The 27,207-nt window shown below is 44.1% G+C and overlaps 1 protein-coding gene across 1 annotated transcript in view; it reads right to left on the reverse strand.

Annotated features, from left to right (window-relative positions):
* LOC137365665 (probable G-protein coupled receptor 139) overlaps positions 1 to 27,207 on the reverse strand; it is a gene marked incomplete at its 5' end in the record, with an annotated part of 305,010 nt that overhangs the window by 261,121 nt on the left and 16,682 nt on the right. The window contains one exon of the mRNA XM_068028034.1: positions 1,791 to 1,821. Within this exon, the coding sequence (XP_067884135.1) occupies positions 1,791 to 1,821 (31 nt within the window). The remainder of the gene's footprint in view (positions 1 to 1,790; positions 1,822 to 27,207) is intronic.

Consider the following 27,207-nt stretch of genomic DNA (forward strand, 5'->3'; position numbering starts at 1 on the left):
AACTTCTGAGCACACACATCCAGGTTACCAGACAACAGTTCTCTTCAGGCCGCATTGAGAATTATTTTTAGCAGGCTTTCTTCAAACAGGAAACAAGATGACTCAACTCCGTGGACTTCACAAGGTCTGTTCTGGAACTTCTGGAAAATGAGCTGGGTTGTGGTCTTCTCTGCTTTCTTGACTTTTTCTTCAGACTTGACGTTATCTCTTTCCAGAAGGTAAAACCACACACACTGACCGACAACCAGAAAGCTTGTCAGTTTTTCTGTCCATCCCAGGTGTTCTCTGCGACAACGGGGCTTGTCTAATCAAAGGAGAACTTATCACTTTTCTGCCCGCTACCAGGGTTTCGGCTTCATCTCCAACCCGAGCCTTGTGATAACCAGTAACTCTGTTGCCAGTCCAGCTCCCTCTCAGTGACCTCTTGGTGGTTCAATTTTTAATTTAAAAAAAACGGTCTAACATTTATTCAGCTGAACCATAAATGCCTTTAGAAATATTATTTTTTTACCAAAAAAGAATCACTTTTGTTACACTTGGTAAAGACAGATGCAACGTATTCATTTAATACCTCAACTATGCCTTCTGCATGCATGTGCAAATCCTCTGTGTGGCCCCTAATTGGTGCAACTCCTCCTTTTGCTACCTGTTTATACATCTATAGAAAACTTAGGAACTCCATTTAATTCTAGCCGCCAGACTCTTCTCATATTCTATTTTACTTCTCTTACTTGCTTTTATGCTTCCGCTCTGCCTGGTTCTGAGTAGGATTGTCTACCTGGCGTCTGTCATAAGCACACTTTTTCTTCTTCATCTTAATCTCTACGTCACTCACCTCTTTTGTAATTCAGGGAGCTCTGGATTTGTTTACACTACCTTTCCCCTTCGAAGGAATATACCTTGACTGAGCCCAAACTATCTCTTCTTTGAAGGTAGCCCATTGTTCAGCTGTTGTTTTCCTGCCAATCGTTGACTCCAATTTATTTTCCCCAGCTGCATTCTTACCCCGCGGAAGTTGGCCTTCCCTCAGTTAATTATTCTTACCCTTTGTCCTTTTATGTAGTCAGCCTAAACCTTATGATGTAATGACCACTGTCCTTTAAGTGCTTCCCTACTGGTATTTGATCCACTTGGCCCACCTCATTCCCAAGTACCAGATCCAGCAGCGCCTCTTTTCTTGAATGAGGGTTTCAGCAGATGAGCTGAGGCAGGGATTTAGTCAGGTGATGTTACAGAGATGGAAATACGCGATTGTGGTGATGGCACCAGTATGAGGTTAGAAGCCTATTTTGTGGTCCAATGTGACACCAAGGTTGTGAACAGACTATAGTAATGTCAGACAGTTACTAGGAAGAAGGAAGGAATTGCTAGCTAGGGAAGGGAGATTGGAGCGGGAAGCAAAAACAAGGGGCTGAATTTTATTCTCCCCAGCGGAGTGCGAAACATTGGTGGCCCATCTGTGCAGTCTGTGTCTGCTGTGCCACTGTGATGTAGCAGGCGACGTCTCATTTTAATACAGTGAACGGGCCGCCCACTCCACCCCCAATCACGTAACAGGGACGGCCTCAGCGACAACAGTAGTGCTGTCAGCTGTCGCTGTACAGACACTGGTGACATTTTTATAGGGCAACCAGACCTGCCACAAAAAGTGCAAAGTTTAACCCCGTACACACACCCCCGCCAGTGCACTGCAAATAAAATGTTGCCCATTTCCCCCCAAAAACTTACATTGTATAGTTGCCTTCCCACCATCCCCTCCAAAGACTTAAACTGCCGAGTACCCTCTCAACCCAACAACTGTCCAAAGTGTAGAGTTTGCCCCTTCTTCCCCTACAATATTAATGCAGAGTTGACCACGCCCGCCACAAGCACCAGCCACCACCCCCCACCCCATCAGTACTCTAAAAATCCTACTTTCCCCCCTTCCCCACCTCTGTGGCGTTGGCTTTCCCTGGACGGGAAAGCGACGGTGTGTGAGAAGAAGGGTCACTGACCCGAAACGTCAACTCTGCCTCTCTTTCCAAAGATGCTGCCAGACCTGCTGAGTGGTTCCAGCATTTCTGGATTTTATTTCAGATTTCCAGCATCTGCAGTATTTTGCTTTTATTATGAAGGTGTGTGAGTGTCAGCCGCTGCATGGAAGATCCCGGGCTGTCAGTAAGATCAAAGGGAATTGGACTGAAATGTATACATTAAGCTTATTGAAATATTTAAAGGAGGGTACCACTGCCGAGCGGTTGGGGGGAGGAGGCAGGGAGCCACGAGCCTCTGTACAGCTGGAAAGATCAGGCCCAGCAATCCCGATGTGTGGCTCCATGGAGACCTACATCAGGAGCCCAACAGAGTCCAGCCCAATGGTTTCAGTCTTCCCAATATTTTATTGGAGGAAATGTCTGCTCATCCAGTTCTGGATGTTGCATAAGCAGGCTGATAATTTAACAGCAGTGGAGGAGTGGAGAGAGGTGGCGGTGAGGTAAACTTGATGGAGTTCTTTGATAAAACAATGGAGAGGGCTGATGAGGGTGGTGTGATTGAAGTTATATATATGGATGTTCAAAAGGTGGTTGATCAAATGACATTCAATAGACAGGTTAGGAAAACTGAACCCTATGGATTAAAGAGACAGTGATATTGTGGATATAACATTGGCTAATGAAAAGTAAACAGAGAGAAATGGTGAAAGGTTGTTGGTCAGACTCCAGGTGAGTATACAGTGGTGTTCCCCAGGGCTCGATATTAGGACCACTGCTCTGTTTGCTCTTGGAGAACCCGGGGTGGGTAGGGCAGAGCCCCCTCCTCCTCCCACTTTACAGAGTTTCCCCTCTCTAGCCTCTGCTCCATTTGTAGGTCATGTAATTACAGTCCCCATAACTCGCCCAGAGTTCGGTTAGCAAATCCTCTGTCCTCCATGAATGTCTGCAGAAGCTCACAACGCAACCTCCAGAAAACCATCCACAGCACGTCCACTAACTTTACAATAACAGAAGTAAGTCAAAAGCACCTCACATGTAAGCTGAGTAAAACATACACGCATATGAACTAGGAGCAGACGTAGGCCATTCGGCCCCTCGAGTCTGCACCGCCATTCAATCAGATCATAGCTGATCGGTTTGTGTTTCGAATTCCACACTCCCATCTAACCTTGATAACCTTTCATTCCCTGGCCTGATAAGAATCTATCTATCTCCACCTTAAAAATATTCAATGACCCCGTCTCCACCACCTTCTATGGCAGAGAATTCCAAAGTCACACAACCCTCCAGAGAAAAATGTTCTCCTCCTCTCTGTCCTAAAGCGGCGACCCCTAATTTCGAAACAGTGCCCCCTATTACTGGACTCACCCACAAGAGGAAACATCCTTTCCTCATTCACCGTGTCAAGGCCTTTCAGGTTCTTTTAAACTTCAGTCAAATCTCCCCTCACTATTCTAAATTCCAGTGAAAACAAGACCGTCCGTCCAACCTTTACTCAGAACACAACCTGCTCATTCCTAGTATCAATCTGGTAAACCACATCTGAACCGCCTCCAAAGCATTCACGTCCTCCATTAAATAAGGAGACCAAAACTACAGACAGTATTCGAGATGTGGTCTCACCAATGTCCTGTATAACTGAAGCATCACATGCTGACTTTTATTTTCAATTCCTCTTGTAATAAAGGCGAGCATTCCATTAGCCTTCTTTATTACTTGCTGTACCTACCTACTAACTGTTTGTGACTCATGCACTACAGAACCTAGATCCCTCAGCACCTCGGAATTTTGCAGTCCTCCTGCCAAAGTGAAAAACTTCACATTTTCCCACATTATACTCCATCTGACAGATTTTTTCCCCACTCACTCAACCTATCTATATTGGACTACAACCTCCTTATGTACTCTTCACAACATACTTTCCTACCTATCTTTGAGTCATCTGCAAATTTAGCTAACATGCCATCGCTTCCCTCATCTAAGTCTTTCATATAAATTGTAAAATGTTGAGGCCCCAGCACAGACCCATGATGGACTCAACTTGTCACATCCTGCCAATCTGAAAAGGACCCATTCATGCATACTCCCTCTTTTCGGCAACTGGCCAATAAAACTTTGATCCAAGCTAATATGTTACCCACTACACCATGAGCTCCTACTTTGCACAATAACCTTTTATGTGGCACATTGTCTAATGCATTCTGGAAATCCAAGCGCAGTATGTCAAAGGGCTCCCCTTTACCCATATCGCATGTTACTCCTTCAAAGAACTCCAATAAATTGGTTAAAGATGACTTCCCTTTCACAAAACAATGCTGTCTATTCGCGATTACCTTGAGTATTTCCAAGTGCCCAGCGAAAGCCTCCTTAATGATCGATTCAAACATCTTCCCCACGACAGTTGTCAAGCTAACTGGCCTATAGTTACCTGCTTTCTGCATCCCCCTCTTCTTGAATAGAGGGGTTATATTTATTACTTTCCAGTCTGATGGAACCTTTCCAAAATTAGTGAACTTTGAAAAATTAACAACAACACGACTACTACCTCATTAGCCACCTCTTTTAAGACTCTAGGATGAAGCCCATCAGGACCCGGGGACTTTTCAGCCCACAACTCCATACGTTTGCTCAGTAAAGCTTGGTATTTTCACCAAGTTTCTCTCTTCCTTCCACCTCCTGATTTACAGCTCCTACTGGAATGTTTCTTGTATCCTCGATAGTGAAGACAGAAACAAAATATTTGTTCATTGCATCCGCTGTTCCCTTTTTATCTACTATTAACTCCACATTCTCACTGTCCAGAGGACCAACGCTCTTTTTAAATACTCTTCTCATTTTTAAATACACGGAGAAACTCTTGCAATCCATTTTTACATTTCTAGCTAGCTTCCTATCATACTCGAATGTCTTTCTCCTGATTAACCCGTTAGCCATTGTCTGCTGTTCTTTATATTCTGACCAATCATCTGAACTGCCACTCATCTTTGCACAATTATCTGCCTTTTCGTTAAGTGTGATGTTTTCCGTAATTTCTTACTAAACCGCTGGTGGGTCCTCCACCTGATAGTAGGAATATACTTATTATGGAGTATTCCTGAAATATCCCCTTAAATGTCTGCCACTGCTTCTCTATTGATCTATCTCCAAGACTAGTAACCCAGTTCACTTCAGCGAGCTCAACTTTCATGCCCAAATAGTTTCCCTTATTCAAGTTTAAAATACTGATCATAGATCCACTCTTCTCTCTTTGAAACTGGATGTAAAATTCAGTCATAATGTGGTCGCTGCTACCGAGAGGTGCCTTTACTCTGAGGTCATTAATTAATCCTGTCACATTACATTATACGAAGTCTAATATAACCTTATCTCTGGTTGTTTCCAGAACGTGCTGTTCCAAGAAACTACCTCGAAAGCATTCTATGAACTCTTCATCCGGGCTACTGTTCCCAATCTGATTTTTCCAGTTTATATGTAGATTAAGATCACCCATGATTATTGCCGTACGTCTATCACAAGTAAACAATATTTCTTCTTGTATACGATGTCCTACATTGTGATTACTGTTAGGAGGTCTGTAGACCACTCCTGCTAGGGACTTCTTTCTCCTGGTATTCCTCACCTCCACCCAAATCGATTCGACATTCTGATCTCCTGAACCGAGGTCATCTCGAACTTATGCCCCAACACCATCCTTGATTAACAGTGCCACCCCTCCACATTTACCGAGCATCCTATTCTTCTTGAATGTCAAATATCCCTCAATATTCAAGACCAGGAAGCCTGGTCCTTTTAAAAATACTAGAGGGGATACCTGGTGTTGCTGAATGTATGCTTAGTTGTGAGTGACTAACACACGTGATCAGTGGACATGCACGGACCAAGTTTCAAAGATGTACATATTAGCTGCTAGAAAGGGACATTGACGTTACTCCAAACCCCTCCTCAGACTAACAGCAAATGACAGTACACCCAGGCTAGATCCCTGCACAGAATGGGGGAGTGTGCTGGCCACACGAGAAGTGGTTGGCGGTTCCATTCACATCGTTTTTATAGATCCAGGTTTTTGTTACATTGGCACCAGTGGCACCTTAGTGTAAAAATCACAGCCGGAGGTGCTAAGGAGGGGAAAGAAATTCACTTTCAAAAGGGAATTTAAAAAAGTTTCAAAGGCATAAGATTTACAAGAATATGTGAAATCGAGAGGGGTATAGGGCTAATTGGAGTGGTGAGGCCATGGAGAGATTCAAAGACAAGAATGAGAATATTAAAATTAAGGTGTTGCCAGACCGGAAGACAATGTAGATCAGTGAGCACAGGGGTGATGGGTGATCGGGATTTGGTGTGAGTTAGAACACAGGCAGCAGATTTCTGGATGGGCTGTGGTTTATGGAGGTTAATAACTGGGAGTGTGACCAGGATAGAATTGGAAGGTGACCAGGATAGAATTGTAATAGTCAAGTGTGGATTTAACAAAGGCACAGATGAGGGTTTATGCAGTAGATGGGCTGAGGCAGAGGTGGAGACGGGACATATTACAGAGGTGGTGATAGGCAGGGTTGGTGATGGAGAGAATATGGAGATGAACTCAGCTCAGTGTCAACTGGATGCAGAGGTCGCAAACAGTCTGTTTCAGCCCCAGACATTGGGCAGCGAGAGGAATGCAGACAGTGGATAGGGAATGGAGTTTCTGGCAGTGACTGAAGACAATGGCTTCAGACTTCCCAAGATTGACATGACAAGAACATTAAATCTGTAAAATATGCTTATAATTCTAAACGTTGGATACAGAGACTCACCAGGGACACCAATAATAGCGAGGATGGGATAATAAATCGTTTGAATCATCTTCAGTGCATAATAGATCCGATCATCTAATGTTATCCAAAAATAATCTGCAGTAACAAGGCCAAACCAATAGGAGAAACTCCGGCTTCCCATTGTAGTAACATCCCAAGCTACTTTTCTCATGTTCTGACCCATTGTTGTAACTTTCCAATCTATTGTTCTCAGATTCTGACCCATTGTTGTAACATTCCAATCCATTGTTCTCAGATTCTGACCCACTGTTGTCACATTCCAATCTATTGTTCTCAGATTCTGACCCACTGTTGTCACATTCCAATCTATTGTTCTCAGATTCTGATCCATTGCTGTAACATTCCAATCTATTGTTCTCAGATTCTGACCCACTGTTGTCACATTCCAATCTGTTGTTCTCAGATTCTGACCCATTGTTGTAACATTCCAATCTGTATGGAGCTGTTGGTCCCTCTTACTGCTGGGTTTGATGCTCCTGTTGACACTATGTGATAATACATTGAAATGACTCCCATATTATTAGAAGATGGAAACCCTCCAGTGAAACAATTAGGGTCCGTGGAGACTGACATTAATTCCAGTCACTGAACAAACAGGTTCAGTTAACCCCTTTCAGTCCAGCACTGTTTGTACCACAATAAAGTAGAACATTTATCTGGTCTGGATGGGATGTATGAGAGATGCTGAGGGAAGGAAAGGTGGGAATAGCGGAGGCACTGGACAGAATCTTTCAATCCTCCTTGGATATAGGAGTTGTGACAGAGGGCTGGAGGGTTGTAAATGTTACACCCTATTTGAAAAATAGGAGAGATGGGGTAGACACTGTATTTACTGACCAGACAGTTTAATGTCACTGATGGGGAAATTTCATAACCCAGGACAAATATATTCATTGCTTTGAAAAACATGGAATAATAAATAGACAGCAGTAGGAATATGGTGATGACAAAGCATGTGTGGCAAACCTCAACAACAACTTATATTTATATAGTGCTTTTAATGTTATAAATCATCCCAAAGTACTTCACAGGATCATTATGAAGCAAAGTATGACACTGAGACACAACAGGAGATATTAGATCAGATGGACAACAGCTTGAACAAAGAGATAGGTTTTAAGGAGTACTTGAAAGGAGGAAAGCGAGACGGAAAGGTGATGACCGTAGCGTCGTGGTTATATTACCAAAATTGTAATTCCGAGGATCAGGCTGATTCTCTGAGGACATGGGTTCAAACCCCACCGTGTCAACTGGTGCAATTTAAATTTCAATAAGTTATAAAATTCAATTAATTAATACAAATCTGCATTTGAAAGCTATTCTCAGCAATGGTGCCATGAAACTATCATTGATCATCGTTAAAAAAAAACAGCCTGGATTATTGATGTTCTTTTGCAATGGAAATCTGCCATCCTTATATGGTCTGGCCTCCATGTGACTCCAGACCCACAACGATGTGGTTGACTCTAAACTGACTTCTGAAATGTCCAGCAAACCACTCAGTTATCAAGGGCAATTGGGGATGGGCAACAAATGCTGGTCTTGTCAGTGACACCCACATCGCATGAAAGAATGAAAAAAGAAAACTGTGCCGTGAGGATATTCCAGAACTTTGGGCCTAGGCAGCTGAAAGCCCGGACGCCAGTGGTGTAGGGATTAAAATCAGGGCTACACAAGAGGCTGAAATTAGAGGAGCACATGTCTCGCAGTGGGTTGTGGAGGTGGAGGAGATTACAGATATATGGGGGTGGGGTGGGGGAGAGACCATGGCGGCATCTGAAAACGAGGATGAGAATTTTAAAATCAAGACATTGCTTGACTGGGAGCCAATGTCGGTCAGTGAGATATGAACGGGACTTGGTGTGAGCTAAGGCATGGGCAGCAGAGTTTTGGATGACCTCAAGTTTACAGAGAGTAGAATGTTGGAGATCAGCCAGGAGTGAGTTGGAATAATCACATCTAGAGGTGACAAAGGCATCAATGAGGTTTCAGCAGCAGATGGGCTGAGACAGAGGTGAAGTCGGGCGATGTTACTGAGGTGGAAATAGGCGGTTGTAATGATATCCTGAAATGAGGTTCAAGCTCATTTTGTGGTCAAATGTGCCACCAAGGTTGTAAACATACTGTCCGAATCTCAGACTGTTACCAGGGAGAGGGATGGGATCAATAGCAAGGGAACAGAGTTGACGTGGGGTGTGAAAACAATGTCTTCAGTCTTCCCAATATTTAATTGGAGGAAATTTCTGCTCATCCAGTACTGGATGTCGGATAAGCAGCCTGATAATTTAACAACAGTGGAGGAGTGGAGAGAGGTGGTGGTGAGGTAAACATGATGGAGTTATTTGATAAAACAATGGAGAGGGTTGATGAGGGTGGTGTGATTGAAGTTATATTTATGGATGTTCAAAAGGTGTTTCATTAAGTGACATTCAATAGACAGGTTAGGGAAGCTGAACCCTATAGATTAAAGGGACAGTGACAGTGTGGATATAACATTGACTAAGGAACAGTAAACAGAGAGAAGTGGTGAAAGGTTGTTGTTCAGACTCAATGACAGTAGACAGTGGTGTTCCCTGGGGCTCGGTATTAGGACCACTGCTCTTTTTTCTCTTGGAAAACACGAGGTATGTAAGGCAGAGCCCTCTCCTCCTCGCTCTTTGCAGAGCTTCCCCTCTCTGCAGCCTCTGCTCCATGTGTTGGTCATGTTACAGACCCAGCGACACTGTAACTACAGTCCCCATACCTCGTCCAGAGTTGGGTCACCAAATCCTCCGTCGACCCTGACTGTCTGCAGCAGCTCACAACACAACCTCCAGAAAACATCCACAGCACCTCGACTAACTTTACAATAGCAGAAGTAAGTTAAAAGCCCCTCACCTGTAGGTTGGATGCCTCGTCCTTTAAATAACACTAGAGGGGGTTCTTCGTGCTCCTGAATGTATGTTCAGCTGAGAGTGACTAACACAGGCGGTCAGTGGACATGCAAAGACCAAGTTTCAAAGATGTACATCACAGCTGCTGGAGTGGGTGATTGAGACCATATTCAGTCCCTTCCTCACACTACAGACACACACACGTTACACACACGCTAGCACCCCGGCCAGCCTGGGTTTCCTGTACAATGTGCTGGATGTGACCGGCAGTGCAGCTTATACCATTTTATGGATCTAAACTTCCACAGCACCAGTGGAGCTGGAGAGATGAAATGTGTGATCAGGGAGCGAGACAGAGGGAAATAAACTCACTTTAAAAAGGGAATTAGAAAAAGACTTTAAGATAAACACGTTTCAGGAATATTGGTAATGGACAGGGGATTGGGATAATTAGAGGGGTGAGGACATGAGGGATTTGATCACATGAGTGAGAATATTAAAATTGAGGTGTTACTGGACCAAGAGCCAATGTAGGTCAGTGAGCACGGGGATGTTAGGTGAACAAAATTTAATGTAAATTAGAAGATGGCAGCAGAGTTTTGGATGATCAGAAGGTTACAGAGAGTAGGATGTGGGAGACCAGCCAGGAGTGTGTTAGAATAGTCAAGTCTTGAGGTAACATAGACATGGATGAGGGTTTCAGCAGCAGATGAGCTGAGCTCTCTCTCTCTCTCTCTCTGTTTCTCTCTCTGTCTCCCTCACTTGCTCTGTCCCACACTCAGAGTCTTATATTCTTCAATCCTGTCGCCTCTTACTTTTGTAAACTCCAGCTGATATAAGAGGAGCCTGGCCAACTTTTCAACATAAGGTAACCCGCCCATTCCAGGTATTAGTCCAGTAAACCTTCTCTGAACTGCTTCCAACCCATTTACATCCTTTCTTAAATAAGGAGACCAATACTTTACACAGTACTCCAGATGAGGTCTCTGTATAACTGAAATATAAACACTCTAATTTTGTGTCCTATTCCGCTCGCAATAAATGATAACATTCCATTAGCTTTCCTAATTACTTGCTGAACCTGCAGACTAACCTTATACAATTCATGCACCAGGATACGCATATCCCTCTGCATCTCAGATTTCTTCAATCCATCACCATTCAGATAACATTCTTGGTTTTTAATATTCCTGCCCAAATGGATTTGGAGACAGAGAGTTTACACTCGATCAAACGTGTGTGTGTGTCATCACTAAGAGTTGCGGGGCGGGGCGGGACGGGGGAAGCGGAATTTTAAGAGAGTTCTGAATAAGTAAAGGCAGAAATACAATGTCATTGGCATATGATAGGAAATAGTCAATTGAACAGGTAAACGTTCGAAATGTAACAGTCTTTGAGCAAGTGAAAGAGGGGAAGGGGGAAGAAGAACACGAAGGAAGGATTGCGATGGGACGGAAAGGGGAGAGTTTAAATGACAGATTGTTACATTTCTAACCTTTACCAGTTCTGATGAATGGTTAGGAAAACTGAACCCTATGGATTAAAGGGACAGTGACAGTGTGGCTATAACATTGACTAAGGAACAGTAAACAGAGAGAAGTGGTAAAAGGTTGTTGTTCAGACTCAATGACAGTAGACAGTGGTGTTCCCTAGGGCTCGGTATTCGGAGCACTGCTCTTTTTTCTCTTGGAAAACACGAGGTATGTAAGGCAGAGCTGAAACGTAAACTCTGTTTCTCTCTACACAGATGGTGCCAGACCTGCTGACTATTTATGACAATTTCTGTTCTCATTGCAGAGTTCCAGCAGCCGCAGTATTTTGCTTTCATTTTAGTATTTAATTCACTGTCACTTCTCTTCCAGGAATGCCTACCTTGAAGAAGTTCTGCTCTTCTCTTGAAGAGCTTAGGGCCTCGGCAGCTGAAGGCACGGCCGCCAATGGTAGAGTAATTAAACTCGGGATGTTCAAGAGACCAGAATTATATGACGTTTCAATGCTGCAGTGGAAGCTCAGACTGAAGTCATGAGATCCATGCTTACTGCCATGCAGGATCAGGCTGCTGCCATCATGGCTGTGGATCACAGTGTTCAAAGGGGTTTGCAGGATCTCACAGCAGTCCTGCAACCTGTGATCCAGTAGATTACTAGGATTGCTGCGGTGTCGTCCCGTGGGAATGACAGTGTCTCCGTGGAGCAGGAACCTGTTGTCTTCTCTCAGGATGACAGTATTTGTTCTCCATTCACTGTCACTCCACCAGTGTGCTTGCTGTTACCCATCAGCCAGCCCGGACTGCTGCTGCCCATGTCGAGGTGGTGCAGTCCGATTCCGAGTCCTCAAGTCACAGAGCTGCTCGAGGACATCCTGCAAGGCCATATGCAGTCTCCCCAGTGAAAGTCAGCAGACTTCCACCAGCCATGCTGCAGTCACTGGAGAAACACTGTATCGGAGCACTAGGCAAGTCGAGGGAACCCACAAGACAGGCACTAAGGGAATACACAAGGTTGAATAGTTCAGTTTTGTTTGGATAATTGGATGTGCTGTTGGATAAAGATGTTAATGAAAAGATTGTTGTTGGTGTTTTTTATTGCAGGATGGTGACCACGGGGACACTGTGATGGGGCGTCTCAGATTGGTGTAATGGTGGAGAATGGGGGATCCATGGTGGGGAAGGGAAGTTGTCCTATGGGAAACAGAATATAAGCAGAAACTCTCTGACGGTCTTTCTGGGTCAAAGGCATCCAGGAAATATTCTCCCTGCCTCCTGCTCCTCCTCCTGAGTTTTCCTCCGGATTCCTGGTGCCAATGCCTGTGTGCTCATGATGGTGATGATATGAAGGGTGCAGCAGAACACCATGAACTTGGACACCTCATCCAGTGTGTACTGGAGGGCTCCCCCTGATTATTGTTCTAAATCTTTTCCCACCACTGATGTTGGACTAACTGGCCTGTAGTTGTGAGGACTGTGTGTTGTCCATTGATGTATCCACAAGGTGAGAGAGGCCATCTATGTCGGGTGAAGGTAATACATCATTTACTCCCTCAGCGGGGAGAAGCAGGATAAGAGGTCCCGTGGCTTTGTCAGGAGAGCCACATTCCTGATGGTCGAGGTGTCTATACGGTGTCCCCATGTCAACGGGGAAAGGTACAGGAACTGAATAAAATCTCACTCCATTAATGTACACTTGGTGTGTGAGCATGCCCAGTACATCATGTTGGTGAATGTCCACTATCCTGGTAGCAGCCAACCAACCTCACACGGTTCGGACAGTGGAAGCATTGCTTCATCACACTGGTGGTCTGTTCCACCTTGTTCCTGGTGACTTCATTGTTCACGTTATACACATATTAATTTTGTGAGGTTGGTTGGCGGTGCGAGGAAGTTTGGGGTTGTAGAAACATGAGCTGTGTCTGGAGAGGGCGGGGTGGTTACATCTGTCTCCGTGGAGCCACATTCTGGTTCTGCATGGGAGGCCGATGTGTTGGGACTGGCTGACTGCTTCAGAATGAAGTTATTGTGGCTGCTGCCAGAATAGTGGGACATTCACCAACATGATGTACTGGGCATGCTCACACATCAACTGTACATTAATGGAGTGAGATTTTAGTCAGTTCCTGTACCTCTCCCCGTTGACATGGGGACACCGTAGAGACAACTCGACCATCAGGAATGTGGCTCTCCTGACAAAGCCAGGGATACCCTTATCGTGCTTCTCCCCGCTGAGGGAGAAAATGATGTATTAACTTCACCCGACATAGATGGCCTCTCTCACGTAGCGGATACATCAATGGACAACACACAGTCCTCACAACGACAGGCCAGTTAGTCCAACATCAGTGGTGGGAAAAGTTTTAGAACAATAATCAGGGATAAAACAGCAGGCATGTTGAGAGGTTTGAGTTAATTCAGGATAGCCGGCATAGATTTACAAAAGGAAAGTCATGCTTGACTAATCTAATTGCACTTTTGATGATGTAACAGAGAAGGTTGATGAAGGGAATGTGATGGATGTTGTCTAGATTGGTTTGAACAATGTGTTTGATAAAGTGCCACAGAAAATGTTAATTACCAACATTGAGTCAAATGGAATGGGAGGGTCAGTGTCCAGTTGGATAAAAACAAAGGTTTACATAGAGATAAGAGTGTATCATAGTAAATGGCAGTTTTTCAGACTGCAAGATGTTTGACAGTGAGTGTTCCCCCAGGGTCAGTGCTCGGGCCACTGTTTATTTTTGCTGTGTATAAATGACTTGGAGCTTGGAATACAGAGTAGAATTTCAAAATCCGCCTCTGATACCAAACCTGGAGCTGTGACAAACAGTGAGTATGTTCAGAACCACCTGCGACAGGACATAGATACTAAGTAGATTGAGCAGACAAGTGGCAGATGAAGGTGTGAGACAAGTGTGAGGTGAGGCATTTTGACAGAGAGGATAGGAAGGCAATATAGACTTAATAACACAGTTCTAAACAGTGTGCAGGAACAGAGAGACCTGTGGGTGCATGTGTATCCATCTTTAAAGGTGACAGGACATATTGAGAGATTGGTTAGTAAAATACATATAATCTTATATTTCATAAAGAGAGGAATCGAGTTCAAAAGCAGAGAAGTTATGATGAATGTTTAAAAATCTCTGGTTAGGTCTCAGCTGGACTAGTTTGTCCAATTCTGGTCATCACACTTCAGAAAGATTGTGAAGGTCTTTGAAATGGTGCTGAAGAGATTTAACAGGATGGTTCCAGGGATGGTGGATTTTAGTTCCAAGGTTAGGTTACAAGATTATGACAGGTCTGGATAATTTAGACAATGAAAAAGTGTTCCCATTAACTGATGGAAGAAAGACTAGGAGCACGGATTGAATGTTTTGGACAAGAGATGCAGGAGGAATATGAGGAAGAACATTTTTCTTTATGCAGCGTGTGTTAATGATCTGGAACTCACTGCCCACAAGTGTGTTGGAAGCAGAGACAATCAGTGATTTCAAATGAAAGCTGGTGGGCACCTGAATGAAATGAATTTGCTCCAGGGATTGAGCGGGCGAGTGGGACTGAATGGATTGCTCCATGGAGAGCCAGCATGTACATGATGGGATGAATGGACTCTTTCTATGTCGTAAATGGCTCTATCAGTCTCTGTGACTCGATGTTGGATACTTCTCCTGCTCCTGCCTGGAAAGATCCGGATACATAGAAGTTCAATGAAACTGTGACCTTAACAGCCACTGACAGCTCCGTCCTCACCCTGGTGTGAGGCTCCAGGTCGTGTTACAGGAGGTGACACAACTCTGTGACCACCTCCTTATTGAATCAGAGTCACCTCACACACTGCTCCTGGGTTAGGTGTAGGTAGCAAAAGTGTTCTCGGAAAACCGGAGGTGCGTAGGGCAGAGCCCCCTCTTCCTCCCACTTTACAGAGCTTGCCCTCTATGCAGCCTCTGCTCCATTTGTTACAGACCCAGAGACACTGTAACTACATTCCCCATACCTTGTCCAAATTTACATCACCAGATCCTCTGTCCTCCCTGAATGTCGGCAGCAGCACACAACACAACCTCCAGAGAACCATCCACAGCACCTCCACTAACATTACAATAGCAGAAGCCAAAAACCCCTCACCTGTAAGTTGAATGCCTGGTCCTTTTTAAATAACACGAGAGGGGCTTCCTCGTGCTGCTGAATGTAGGGTCAGCTGAGAGTGACCAGCACAGGCGTTCCGTGGACAGTCCAAGTTTCAAAGACGTACATCACAGCTGCTGGAATGGCTGACAGAAGATATATAAAGACCCCTCCTCACGCTGCCAGCACATGCTTGGTGAACGGGGGCTCGAGCCCTCTCCAGCATGGAACACTTGAAGTGACTGGCAGAGCAGCTCGTATTATTTTATGGATCCAAACTTACATGGCGTTAGGCCCAGTGGCGCTGTAGAGCTGAAAATCATTGCCAGAGTAGATAAACAGAGAAAACGACTATAGGATCATATGAATTAGGGGCAGAAGTAGGCCATTCAGCCCGTCAAGCCTGCTCCACCATCTAATAAGATCATGGCTGATCTGTTTGCATTTCGAATTCCGCACCCCCATCTACCCCCGATAAACTTGGATTCTCTTGCCTAACAAAAATCTATCTCCCTCTGCGTTAAAAATATACAATGACCCCCACCCCCCCTCCACCACCTTCTAAGGCAGAGATTTCCAAAATCACACAATCATCTGAGGAAAAGAAAAGTCTCCTCATCTCTGTCTGAAAAGGGCGACCCCTAATTTTCAAACAGTGCCTTTTCAAACAGTTACTTTTAAAAGGTAATTGAAGAAAATACTTTCAGGCAAAAGAGTTGTAGGAATATGGGAATGGAGAGGGGAATGGGATTAATTGGAGCGGTGAGGCCATGGAGAGACCCAAGCACAATAATGAGAATATTAAAATTAAGGTGCTGCCAGACCGGGAGCTAATGTAGATCAGTGAGCACAAGGGTGATGGGTGATCGGGATTTGGTGTGAGTTAGAATACAGGCAGCATAGTTATGGATGGGCTGTGGTTTATTCAGGTTTATAACTGGGAGGGTGACCAGAATAGAATTGGAATAGTCAAGTGTGTATTTAACAAAGGCACTGATGAGTGTTTATGCAGCAGATGGGCTGAGGCAGAGGTGGAGATGTGTGTTAGTACAGAGGTGATAGTCGGCAGGGTTGGTGAGAATATGGAGATGAACTCAGCTCAGATTTAAATAGAACACAGAGGTTACAAACTGTCTGGTTCAGCCTCAGATATTTGGCAATGAGGAGATCATGGTTCATGGATAGTGGATGGAATTTCTTATAGAGACCAATGAAAACTCCACTGTTCCCAAATTTAAGTAGCAAGAACATTATTTCAGTGAAACAAATTTTACAGATGTCATAGCGGGAAATACAGACTTTCCAGGGACAGCAACAGCAGCAAAGATCGGAGAGTAAATTACAGGCACTCTAATGCACTTGGCAATGGTTTATAGAGCTAATACCTGGAGACATATATTTGCCAGGAATAACAACAGCAGCAAGGAGGGCAGAGGAAATGACAAGAATGGAAATGCAGTTAAACATGGTTTATCGAATTAATAGTTAGATACAGAGACTTACTAGGGACACCAATAATTGCCAGGAAGGGGTAGTAAATGTATTGAATATTCCTCAGTGAGTAATAGATCAGACTGTTTAATGAGAACTGATCATAATCTGCAGAAAGAAAGTTAAACTCCCAGATGAAACTCCTGCCCATTGTTGTAACATTCCAATCTATTGTTCTCTGATTCTGATCTTTCCTCTCCCTCTCTCCAGAGCCGCTGATCCCTATTAGTACCGGGAGTGATGTGATACTCCCACTGACACTATGCAAAGGCACAGATGAGGGTTAGTGCAGCAGATGGGCTGAGGCAGAGGTGGAGATGGGTGATATTACAGAGGTGGTAGTAGGCAGGGTTTGTGAAGGAGAGAATATGGAGATGAACACAGCTCAGGTTTAAATAGAACACAGAGGTTGCAAACAGTCTGGTTCAGTCTCAGACATTGGACTTGGAGTATGTAGTTCACAGATCGGGGACAGGATTTCTTATGGAGACCAATAACACTGGTTTCGGGATTCAGAGAAAAAAAAATTACTTGAACAGTATTTCAGTGAACCAGGGTTTACAGATCGTATTTGTGGAAATGAAGACTTACCAGGGCAGTAACAGCAGGAAAGATGAGAATAAATTACAAGAACTATAATACTATTAGCAATGGTTGTGGAGCTAATAGCTGGAGACAGAGATTCAACAGGACTAACAACAGCAGTAAGGAGGGCAGAGTAAATTCCAGGAACATTATTGCAGTTAAATATGGTTTATAATATTAATAGCTGTATTGACAAACTTACCAGGGACACCAACAATAGCAAGGATGGGATAGTAAATGTGTTGTATAATCAACAGTGTGTAATAGATCCGGGATGTTAAAGACAGCGAATCGTCCGTAGAAAGTATGAAAAGAGGCCATGATAATCCTCTGCCCACTTTTGTAACATTCCAATCCACTGTTCTCAGATTCTGACCCATTGTTGTAACATTCCAATCTATTGTTCTCAGGTTCCGATCTATCCTCTCCCTCTCTCTGGTGCAGCGGATGCCTGTAAGTGATGAAGCTGATAATCCACTGGCACAATCCCTTGAAAGAAATCCCTTATTAATAGAAGATGGAAAACCTCCAGTGACACAATTAGGGTCCATGGAGACTGACATTAACTACAGTCACTGAACAAACAGGTTCTGTTAACCACTTTCCATCCAAACTCTTTTTGTGCCTCAAAGAAGTAGAACATTTACCTGGTCTGTATGGGATGTATGAGGCTACTGAGGAAAGGAAATGTGGAAATAACAGAGGCCCTGGACAGAATCTTTCAATCGTCCTTGGATATGGGAGTGATAACAGAGAACTGGAGGGTTGTAAATGTTACTCCCTGTTTAAAAAAGGAGAGATGGGGTAAAACCTGTATTAATGACCAGTCAGTCTAATGTCGGTGGTTGGAAATTTCTAATGGTCACAAGCAGGATATAAGTATTCCTTACTCATAAAAGGGATAACATTTGAGAAGCAGCACGCAAATGCGAATTCAAAATCATGTATGTCAAACGACAACAACAACTTATTTTATATAGTGTCTTTAATGTAATAAAACATCCCATGATGCTTCCTTATAAAACAAAACATGACACCGAGAGATATAAGAAATTATTAGGTCAGAGGACCAAAAGCGTGGTCAAAGATGTAGGTTTTAATAGGTGTCTTAAAAGAGGAAAGGGTGGTGGAGAGGTGGCGGGATGGAGAGGCGGAGAGGTGTAAGGAGGGTATTCCAGAGCTTGGAGCTGAGGTAACTGAAGGTGTGGTCACCAATGGTGGAACAGTTAAAATCAGGGATGCACAAGAGGCCGGAATTAGAGGAGCACAGATATATACAGGACGGGGGCGAGGTCATGGAGGAAAAATAAGTTGAGAATTTAAATAAAGAGATTACTTGATCAGGAGTCAAAGTCGGTCAGTGATATGTGCACGGGACGTGGCACGATTTAGGACATGGCAGCAGAGTTCTGGAGGACATTAAGTTTACAGAGAGTAGCAGGTGGGAAATCCGAGAAAAGTGTGCTGGAGTAGTCATTTCTAGGGATAAGGAAGGCAGGAATGAATTTCAGCAGCAGATGGGCTGAGACAGGGGTGAAGTCGGGCGCTGTTACTGAGGTGGAAGTAGGCGGTTGTAATGATATCCTGAAAATGAGGTTAAAGTGTGATACTAAGGCTGCAAACAAACTGTATGAATCTCAGACTGATACAGGGAGAGGGATGGAATCAATAGCAAGGGAACAGAGTTGGAGTGGGGAGTGAAAACAAAGGCTTCAGTCTTCCCAATATTTAATTGGAGGAAATTTCTGCTCATCCAGTACTGGGTGTTGGATAATCAGTCTGATAATTTAACAACAGTGGAGAGAGGTGGTGGTGAGGTAAACTTGATGGAGTTCTTTGATAAAACAATGGAGAGGGTTCATGAGGGTGGTGTGATTGAAGTTATATATATGGACTTTCAAAAGGTGTTTGATCAAATCACATTCAATAGACAGGTTAGGAAAACTGAACCCTATGGATTAAAGGGACAGTGACAGTGTGGATATAACATTGGCTAAGGAACAGTAAACAGAGAGAAGTGCTGAAAGGTTGTTGTTCAGAATCGATGGGAGTATACAGGGGTGTTTTCCAGGGCTCGTTATTTGCATCACTGCTCTTTTTGCTCTTGGAAAACCCGGGGTGGGTAGGGCAGAGCCCCCTCCTCCGCCCTCTTTGCACAGCTTCCCCTCTCTGCAGCCTCTGCTCCATTTGTTGGTCATGTTACAGACCCAGAGACACTGTAACTACAGTCCCTATAACTTGTCGAGAGTTGGGTCAACAAATCCTCTGTCCTCCCTGAATGTCTGCAGCAGCTCACAACACAACCTCCGGAAAACCATCCACAGCACCTCCACTAAATTTACAATGGCAGAAGTCAGTAAAAAGCCCTACACCTGTATGATGGATACCCGGTCTATTTAAATAACACTAGAGGGGGTTCCTCGTGCTGCTGAATGTATGTTCAGCTGAGAGTGACTGACACAGACGGTCAGTGGACATGCAAAGACCAAGTTTCAAAGTCGTACATCAAAGCTGCCGGAATGGCTGACTGACACCATATTCAGACCTTCCTCACTCGACAGGCACACACACATTGCACCCACTCCAGCACCCCGGCCAGCCTGTGTGTCCTGCACAATGTACTGGATGTGACCGGCAGTGCAGCTCACACCATTTTATGGATCCAAACTTCCACAGCACCAGTGGAGCTGGAGAGATGAAATTTGTGGTCAGGGATAGAGACAGAGGGAAATAAACTCACTTCAAAAAGGAAATTAGAAAAATACTTTAAGATGAACAAGCTTCAGGAATATTGGAAATCAACAGGGGATTGGGATAATCAGAGGGGTGAGGACATGAGGGAATTGATCATACGAGTGAGAATATTAAACTTGAGGTGTTACTGGACCAAGAGCCAATGTAGATCAGTGAGCACAGGGATAGAACAAAGAACAAAGAAAATTACAGCACAGGAACAGGCCCTTCGGCCCTCCAAGCCTGCGCCGATCCAGATCCTCTATCTAAACATGTCGCCTATTTTCTAAGGGTCTGTATCTCTTTTCTTCCTGCCCATTCATGTATCTGTCTAGATACATCTTAAAATACGCCATCGTGCCCGCATCCACCACCTCCGCTGGCAACGCATTCCAGACACCCACCACCCTCTGCGTAAAGAACGTTCCACGCATATCCCCCCTAAACTTTTCCCCTTTCACTTTGAACTCGTGTCCTCTAGTAATTGAATTCCCCACTCTGGGAAAAAGCTTCTTGCTATCCACCCTGTCTATACCTCTCATGATTTTGTACACCTCAATCAGGTCCCCCCTCAACCTCCGTGTTTCTAATGAAAATAATCCTAATCTACTCAATCTCTCTTCATAGCTAGTGCCCTCCATACCAGGCAACATCCTGGTCAACCTCCTCTGCACCCTCTCCAAAGCATCTACATCCTTTTGGTAATGTGGCGACCAGAACTGCACGCAGTATTCCAAATGTGGCCGAACCAAAGTCCTATACAACTGTATCATGACATGCCAACTCTTGTACTCAATACCCCGTCCGATGAAGGAAAGCATGCCGTAGCCTTCTTGACCACTCTATTTACCTGCGTTGCCACCTTCAGGGAACAGTGGTTCTGAACACCCAAATCTCTCTGGCCATCAATTTTCCCCAGGACTTTTCCATTTACTGTATAGTTCACTCTTGAATTGGATCTTCCAAAATGCATCACCTCGCATTTTCCCTGATTGAACTCCATCTGCCATTTCTCTGCCCAACTCTCTAATCTATCTATATTCTGCTGCATTCTCTGACAGTCCCCTTCACTATCTGCGACTCCACCAATCTTAGTGTCGTCTGCAAACTTGCTAATCAGTCCACCTATACTTTCCTCCAAATCATTAATGTATATCACAAACAACAGTGGTCCCAGCACGGATCCCTGTGGAACTCCACTGGCACACGTCTCCATTTTGAGAAACTCCCCTCTACTGCTACTCTCTGTCTCCTGTTGCCCAGCCAGTTCTTTATCCATCTAGCTAGTACACCTTGGACCCCATGCGCCTTCACTTTCTCCATCAGCCTGCCATGGGGAACCTTATCAAACGCCTTACTGAAGTCCATGTATATGACATCGACAGCCCTTCCCTCATCAATCAACTTTGTCACTTCCTCAAAGAATTCTATTAAGTTGGTAAGACATGACCTTCCCTGCACAAAACCATGTTGCCTATCACTGATAAGCCCATTTTCTTCCAAATGGGAATAGATCCTATCCCTCAGTATCTTCTCCAGCAGCTTCCCTACCACTGACGTCAGGCTCACCGGTCTATAATTACCTGGATTATCCCTGCTATCCTTCTTAAACAAGGGGACAACATTAGCAATTCTCCAGTCCTCCGGGACCTCACCCGTGTTTAAGGATGCTGCAAAGATATCTGTTAAGGCCCCAGCTATTTCCTCTCTCGCTTCCCTCAGTAACCTGGGATAGATCCCATCCGGACCTGGGGACTTGTCCACCTTAATGCCCTTTAGAATACCCAACACTTCCTCCCTCCTTCTGCCGACTTGACCGAGAGTAATCAAACATCTGTTCCTAACCTCAACATCCGTCATGTCCCTCTCCTCGGTGAATACCGATGCAAAGTACTCGTTTAGAATCTCACCCATTTTCTCTGAGTCCAAGCATAACATTCCTCCTTTGTCCTTTAGTGGGCCAATCCTTTCTCTAGTTACCCTCTTTCTCCTTATATATGAATAAAAGGCTTTGGGATTTTCCTTAACCCTGTTTGCTAAATATATTTCATGACCCCTTTTAGCCCTCTTAATTCCTCGTTTCAGATTGGTCCTACATTCCCGATATTCTTTCAAAGCTTCGTCTTTCATCAGCCGCCTAGACCTTATGTATGCTTCCTTTTTCCTCTTAGCTAGTCTCACAATTTCACCTGTCATCCATGGTTCCCTAATCCCTAATGTTGGGTGAACAGAATTTAGTGTAAATTAGAAGGTGACAGCAGAGTTTTGAATGACCACAAGGTTACAGAGAATAGAATGTGGGAGAGCAGCCAGGAGTGTGTTGGAATAGTTAAGTCTCGAGGTAACAGTCAGGTCCTCCAGCCAAAATGGACAGTTTGACCTTTTCTCACATTATACTCCATTTGCCAGTTCTTTGACCACTCATTTAACCTATCTATATCCCTTTGTAACCTCCTTATGTCCTCTTGAGAACTTACCTTCTTACCAATCTTGGAGTCATTAGCAAATTTCGCAAGCATACCTTCGGTCCATTCATCAAAATCATTTATATCAATTGTAAAAAGTTGAGGCCCCAGCACTGATCGCGGTGGCACACCACTCGTTGCAGCTTGCCAACGAGAAAATAACCCATTTATGCCTACTCTGTTTCCTGTTAGCTAGCCTATCCTCTATCCATGCCAATTATGTTACCCCCTACACGATGGGATTTTATTTACCACAATGACGTTTGATGTGGTACGTTATCAAATGCCTTCTGTAAATCTAAGTACTGTAAATCCACCAGTTCCCCTTTATCCACAGTACATGTTACTTCTTCAAAGAACTCCAGTATATTGGTTAAACATGATTTCCCTTTCACGAAACCATGTTGTCTCTGCCTGATCACCTTGATTTTTTTCTACGTGCCCTGCTATAACATCTTTAATAATAGCTCCTAACATCTGATCCATAACTGAAAGCCATTCTCACCTGCCACAGGTCGTATGTACACAATGTCTCTTCTGATGTTGTGCTGCATTTGAACTGTTACTCCTCAATAGAGTCATAGAATTATAGAGATATACAGCACAGAAACAGGACCTTCAGCCCATTGTGTCTGTGCTGGCCATCAAGCACCGAACTATTCTAATCCCAATTCCCAGCACTTGGCCTGTAGCCTTGTATGCTATGGCGTTTCATGTGCTCATCTAAATACTTCTGAAATGTTGTGAGGGTTCCTGCCCGGACCATCTCTTAAGGCAGTGTGTTCCAGATTCCAACCACCCTCTGGGTGAAAATTACTTTCCTCAAATCCCTTCTAAACCTCCTGCCTCTTACCTTAAATCTATTCCCCCTGGTTATTGACCCGTCCACTGAGGGAAAAAAGATTCTTCATGTCTAACCTATCAATGCCCCTCATTATGTTGTATACCTCAAAAATGACACCCCTCATCCTTTTCTGCTCTAAGGAAAACAACCCTAGCCTTTTCTGTCAATCTTCACAGCTGAAATGCTGCAGCCCAGGCAACATCCTGTTGAATCTATTCTGCACCCTCTCCATTGCAATCACCTCCTGTCTATAGTGCGGCAACCACAACTATACACAGTACTCCAGTTGTGGCCTAACTGGAGTTTTATACTGCTCCATCATAACCTCCCTACTCTTATATTCTACGCCTCGGCTAATAAAGGCAGGTGTCCCATACGTCTTCCTGACCGCATTGTCTACCTGTGCTGCTGCCTTCAGTGATCTATGGACAAGTACACCAAGCTCCCTCTGACCTTCAATACTTCCTCTGGTCCGACCATCCATTGTATATTTCCTTGTATTGTTCGCCCCCCCCCCCAAAATGCATCACCTCACACTTCTCAGGATTACATTCCATTTGCCACTCCTCTGCCCATCTTGCCAGCCCATCTACATCGTCCTGTAATCTAAGGCTTTCCTCCTCACTATTTACAACACCGCCAATTTTCGTGTCAGCTGCGAACTTACTGATCAGTCCTCATATATTCACGTCTAAATCATTAATGTACACTACAAACAGCAAGAGTCCCAGCACCGATCCCTGCAGTACACCACTGGTCACAGGCTTCCACTCGCAAAAACAACCCTTGACCATCACCCTCTGCCTCCCACCGCTAAGCCAATTTTGGATCCAATTTGCCAAATCGCCCTGGATCCCATGGGCTCTTACCTTCTTAACAATTCTCCCATGCGGGACCCCATCAAAAGCCTTACTGAAGTCCATATAGACTACTGCTTTACCCTCCTTTACACCCCTAGTCACCGCCTCGAAAATAATCAATCAATTTAGTTAGACACGAACTCCCCTTGACAAAGCCATGCTGACTACTCCTGATTAATCCATGCCTCTCCACGTGGAGATTAATCCGGTCCCTCTGAATTTTTTCCAGTGGTTTCCCTGCAATAAATTGCTTGTGACTCTTCGACCTCCTTTCTGTTAATCTGTGACCCTCGATCAGATCTTACAGTGGTGTAGGAGTGGCAACAGAGTTCCTGCCTCCCTTTTATATGATTTTGCAGGGTGGAAGATGAAGAGATGAAATGTGTGGTCAGGGATAGAGACAGGGGGAAAGAAACCCACCTTTATAAAGGGAATTAGCAAAAGACTTTAAGATGAACAAGTTTCAGGAATATTGGAAATGGACAGGGGATTGGGATAATCAGAAGGACGAGTACATGGAGGGATTTGATCTCATGGTTGGAATATTAAAATTGAGGTGTTACTGAACCAAGAGCCAATGTAGGTCAGTGAGCACTGGGATGTTGGGTGAACAGAATTTGGTGTAAATTAGAAGATGGCAGCAGAGTTTTGGAAGACCACAAGGGACAAGGTTACAGAGAGTAGAATGTGAGAAACAAGCCAGCAGTGTGCTGGAATAGTCAAATCTCGAGGTAACTAAGGCATGGATGAGGTTTTCAGCAGCCGATGAGCTCAGCTCTCTCCTTCTCTCTTTCTCTATCTCTCCCTCTCTCTCTCTGTCGCCCTCACTTGCTCTATCCCACGCTCAGAATCTTCAATGATTCAATCAAGTCGCCCCTTACTCTTCTAAACTCCAGCTGATATAAGCCTAGCCTGTCCGGCCTTTCCTCATAAGACAGTCCGCCCATATTCATCTAATAAACCTTCTCTGAACTGTTTACAACGCATTTACATGCTTCCTTAAATAAGGAGACCAGTACTGAACACAGAATTCCAGATAATGTCTCACCAATGCCCTCCCTACCTTTGTATTCAATTCCTCTCACAATAAATGATAACATTATATTAGCTTTCCTAATTACTTTCTGAACCGACATACTAACCTTATGCAATTCATACACCAGGACACCCAGATACTCCTGCATCTCAGAGTTCTGCAATCCCTCACCATTCAGATAATATGCTTAGTTTAATTTCATTATTACTACCAATATGGACAATTTCACATTTCCCCACATTCTACTCCATTTCCCAGATCTTTGCCTTCTCACTCAATCTATCTATGTCCGTTTGCAGCCGCCTTTTGTCCTCTTCAGAACTTTGTTTCATCAACAGATTTACCAACCACACCTTCGGTCCTTGCATCTAATTCATTTAAACAAACTGTACAACGTTGAGGCCCCAGCACTGATACCTGTGGCACCCCACTCGTTACATCCTGCCAACCAGAAAATTACCCATTTATGGCTGCTGTCTGTTTCCTGTTAGCTAACCAAACGTCTATCCATGGCAATGTGTTACCCCCTACACCATGAGCTTTTATTTTTCGCAATGACCTTTGATGTGGCACCTTATCAAATGCCTTCTGGAAATCTAGTACAGTACATCCACCAGTTCGCCTTTATCCACAGCACATGTTACTTCTTCAAAGAACTCCAGTTAATTGATTAAACGTAATTTCCCTTTCACAAAACCATGTTGACTTTGCCTAATCACCTTGAATTTTTCGACCTGCCCTGCTATAACATCTTTAATAATAGCTTCTAAAAAACTAATTCACAGCCAGAAAGCCTTTCTCGTATGTCACAGATTGTTTCTCTATTGTGTTTATTCTGATTTTGTGCTGTATGTGAACTGTCACTCCTCAATAAACTGCTTGTGACCCTTTGACCTGCTTTTTGGGTGATCTCTGACCATATAGCAGACCTTACAGTGGTGTAGGAGACGGAACACAGACATCAGGATGATCGGCTTGGTTTACTTGGTTTGTGAAAAATAGTAAACTCAGTTGAGTGATGAATGAGGAGGAGATTTGGCAACAAAAAGAGTTTACACTCAATCAAACGTGTGTGTTCATCACTAAGAGCGTGGGTGGGGGGGAGGACTTTCAGAGAGTTTTGAATAAAAAAAGCCAGAAATACAATCTCACTCGCATATCACAGGAAATAGTCAATTGATAACCTGGTAGAGAAGAAAAACAGGCACGCCTGGGGAGACGGACATACTAAGGATTTTCGAGGTGTATGATGGGAATTACGATTTTATTCTCAATGGAATATCTGAGGATGTCCAGAAATACAAATTTAAGCAAAAAAAAAGGGCTGAGATAAGTTGGTCAATGGGGCACATTAGAATTAGAATTAGAATTAGAATTAGAATATTACAGCGCAGTACAGGCCCTTCGGCCCTCGATGTTGCGCCGATCATCTGACCTACACTATTCCATTTACATCCATATGTCTATCCAATGACCACTTAAATGCCCTTAAAGTTGGCGAGTCTACTACTGTTGCAGGCAGGGCGTCTGTGCACCTGAACAGAAAGTGCCGGAAATACTCAGTGGGTCTGGCAGCATCGGTGCAGAGAGAAACAGAGTTAATGTTTCAGATCTGTGACCCTTCATCAGAACTGGTAAACGTTAGAAATGTTGATGTACAAGCTGGAGATAGTGAGACCATGGACCTCCTGCTTTCCATACCACCCCCAATCCTTCACCTCAAACCTCCCCTTCTGATTTTATACTTTTCAATGATAACCCAATACTACCAACTTCCCAGTCACAGCAGCTCCAGGAGACAGAAAGAGAGCAGCAAAAGTTCACTAAAGCCCCATCACTTGGTCTGATGCTCACAGCCACCAGATCAAATACTTACAGTGCGTGTACCTTAGAGGCTGGTATAGAGTCAGAATCTG

The sequence above is a fragment of the Heterodontus francisci genome, unplaced genomic scaffold, assembly GCF_036365525.1.
Source record: "Heterodontus francisci isolate sHetFra1 unplaced genomic scaffold, sHetFra1.hap1 HAP1_SCAFFOLD_87, whole genome shotgun sequence".
Lineage (NCBI taxonomy): Eukaryota > Metazoa > Chordata > Chondrichthyes > Heterodontiformes > Heterodontidae > Heterodontus > Heterodontus francisci.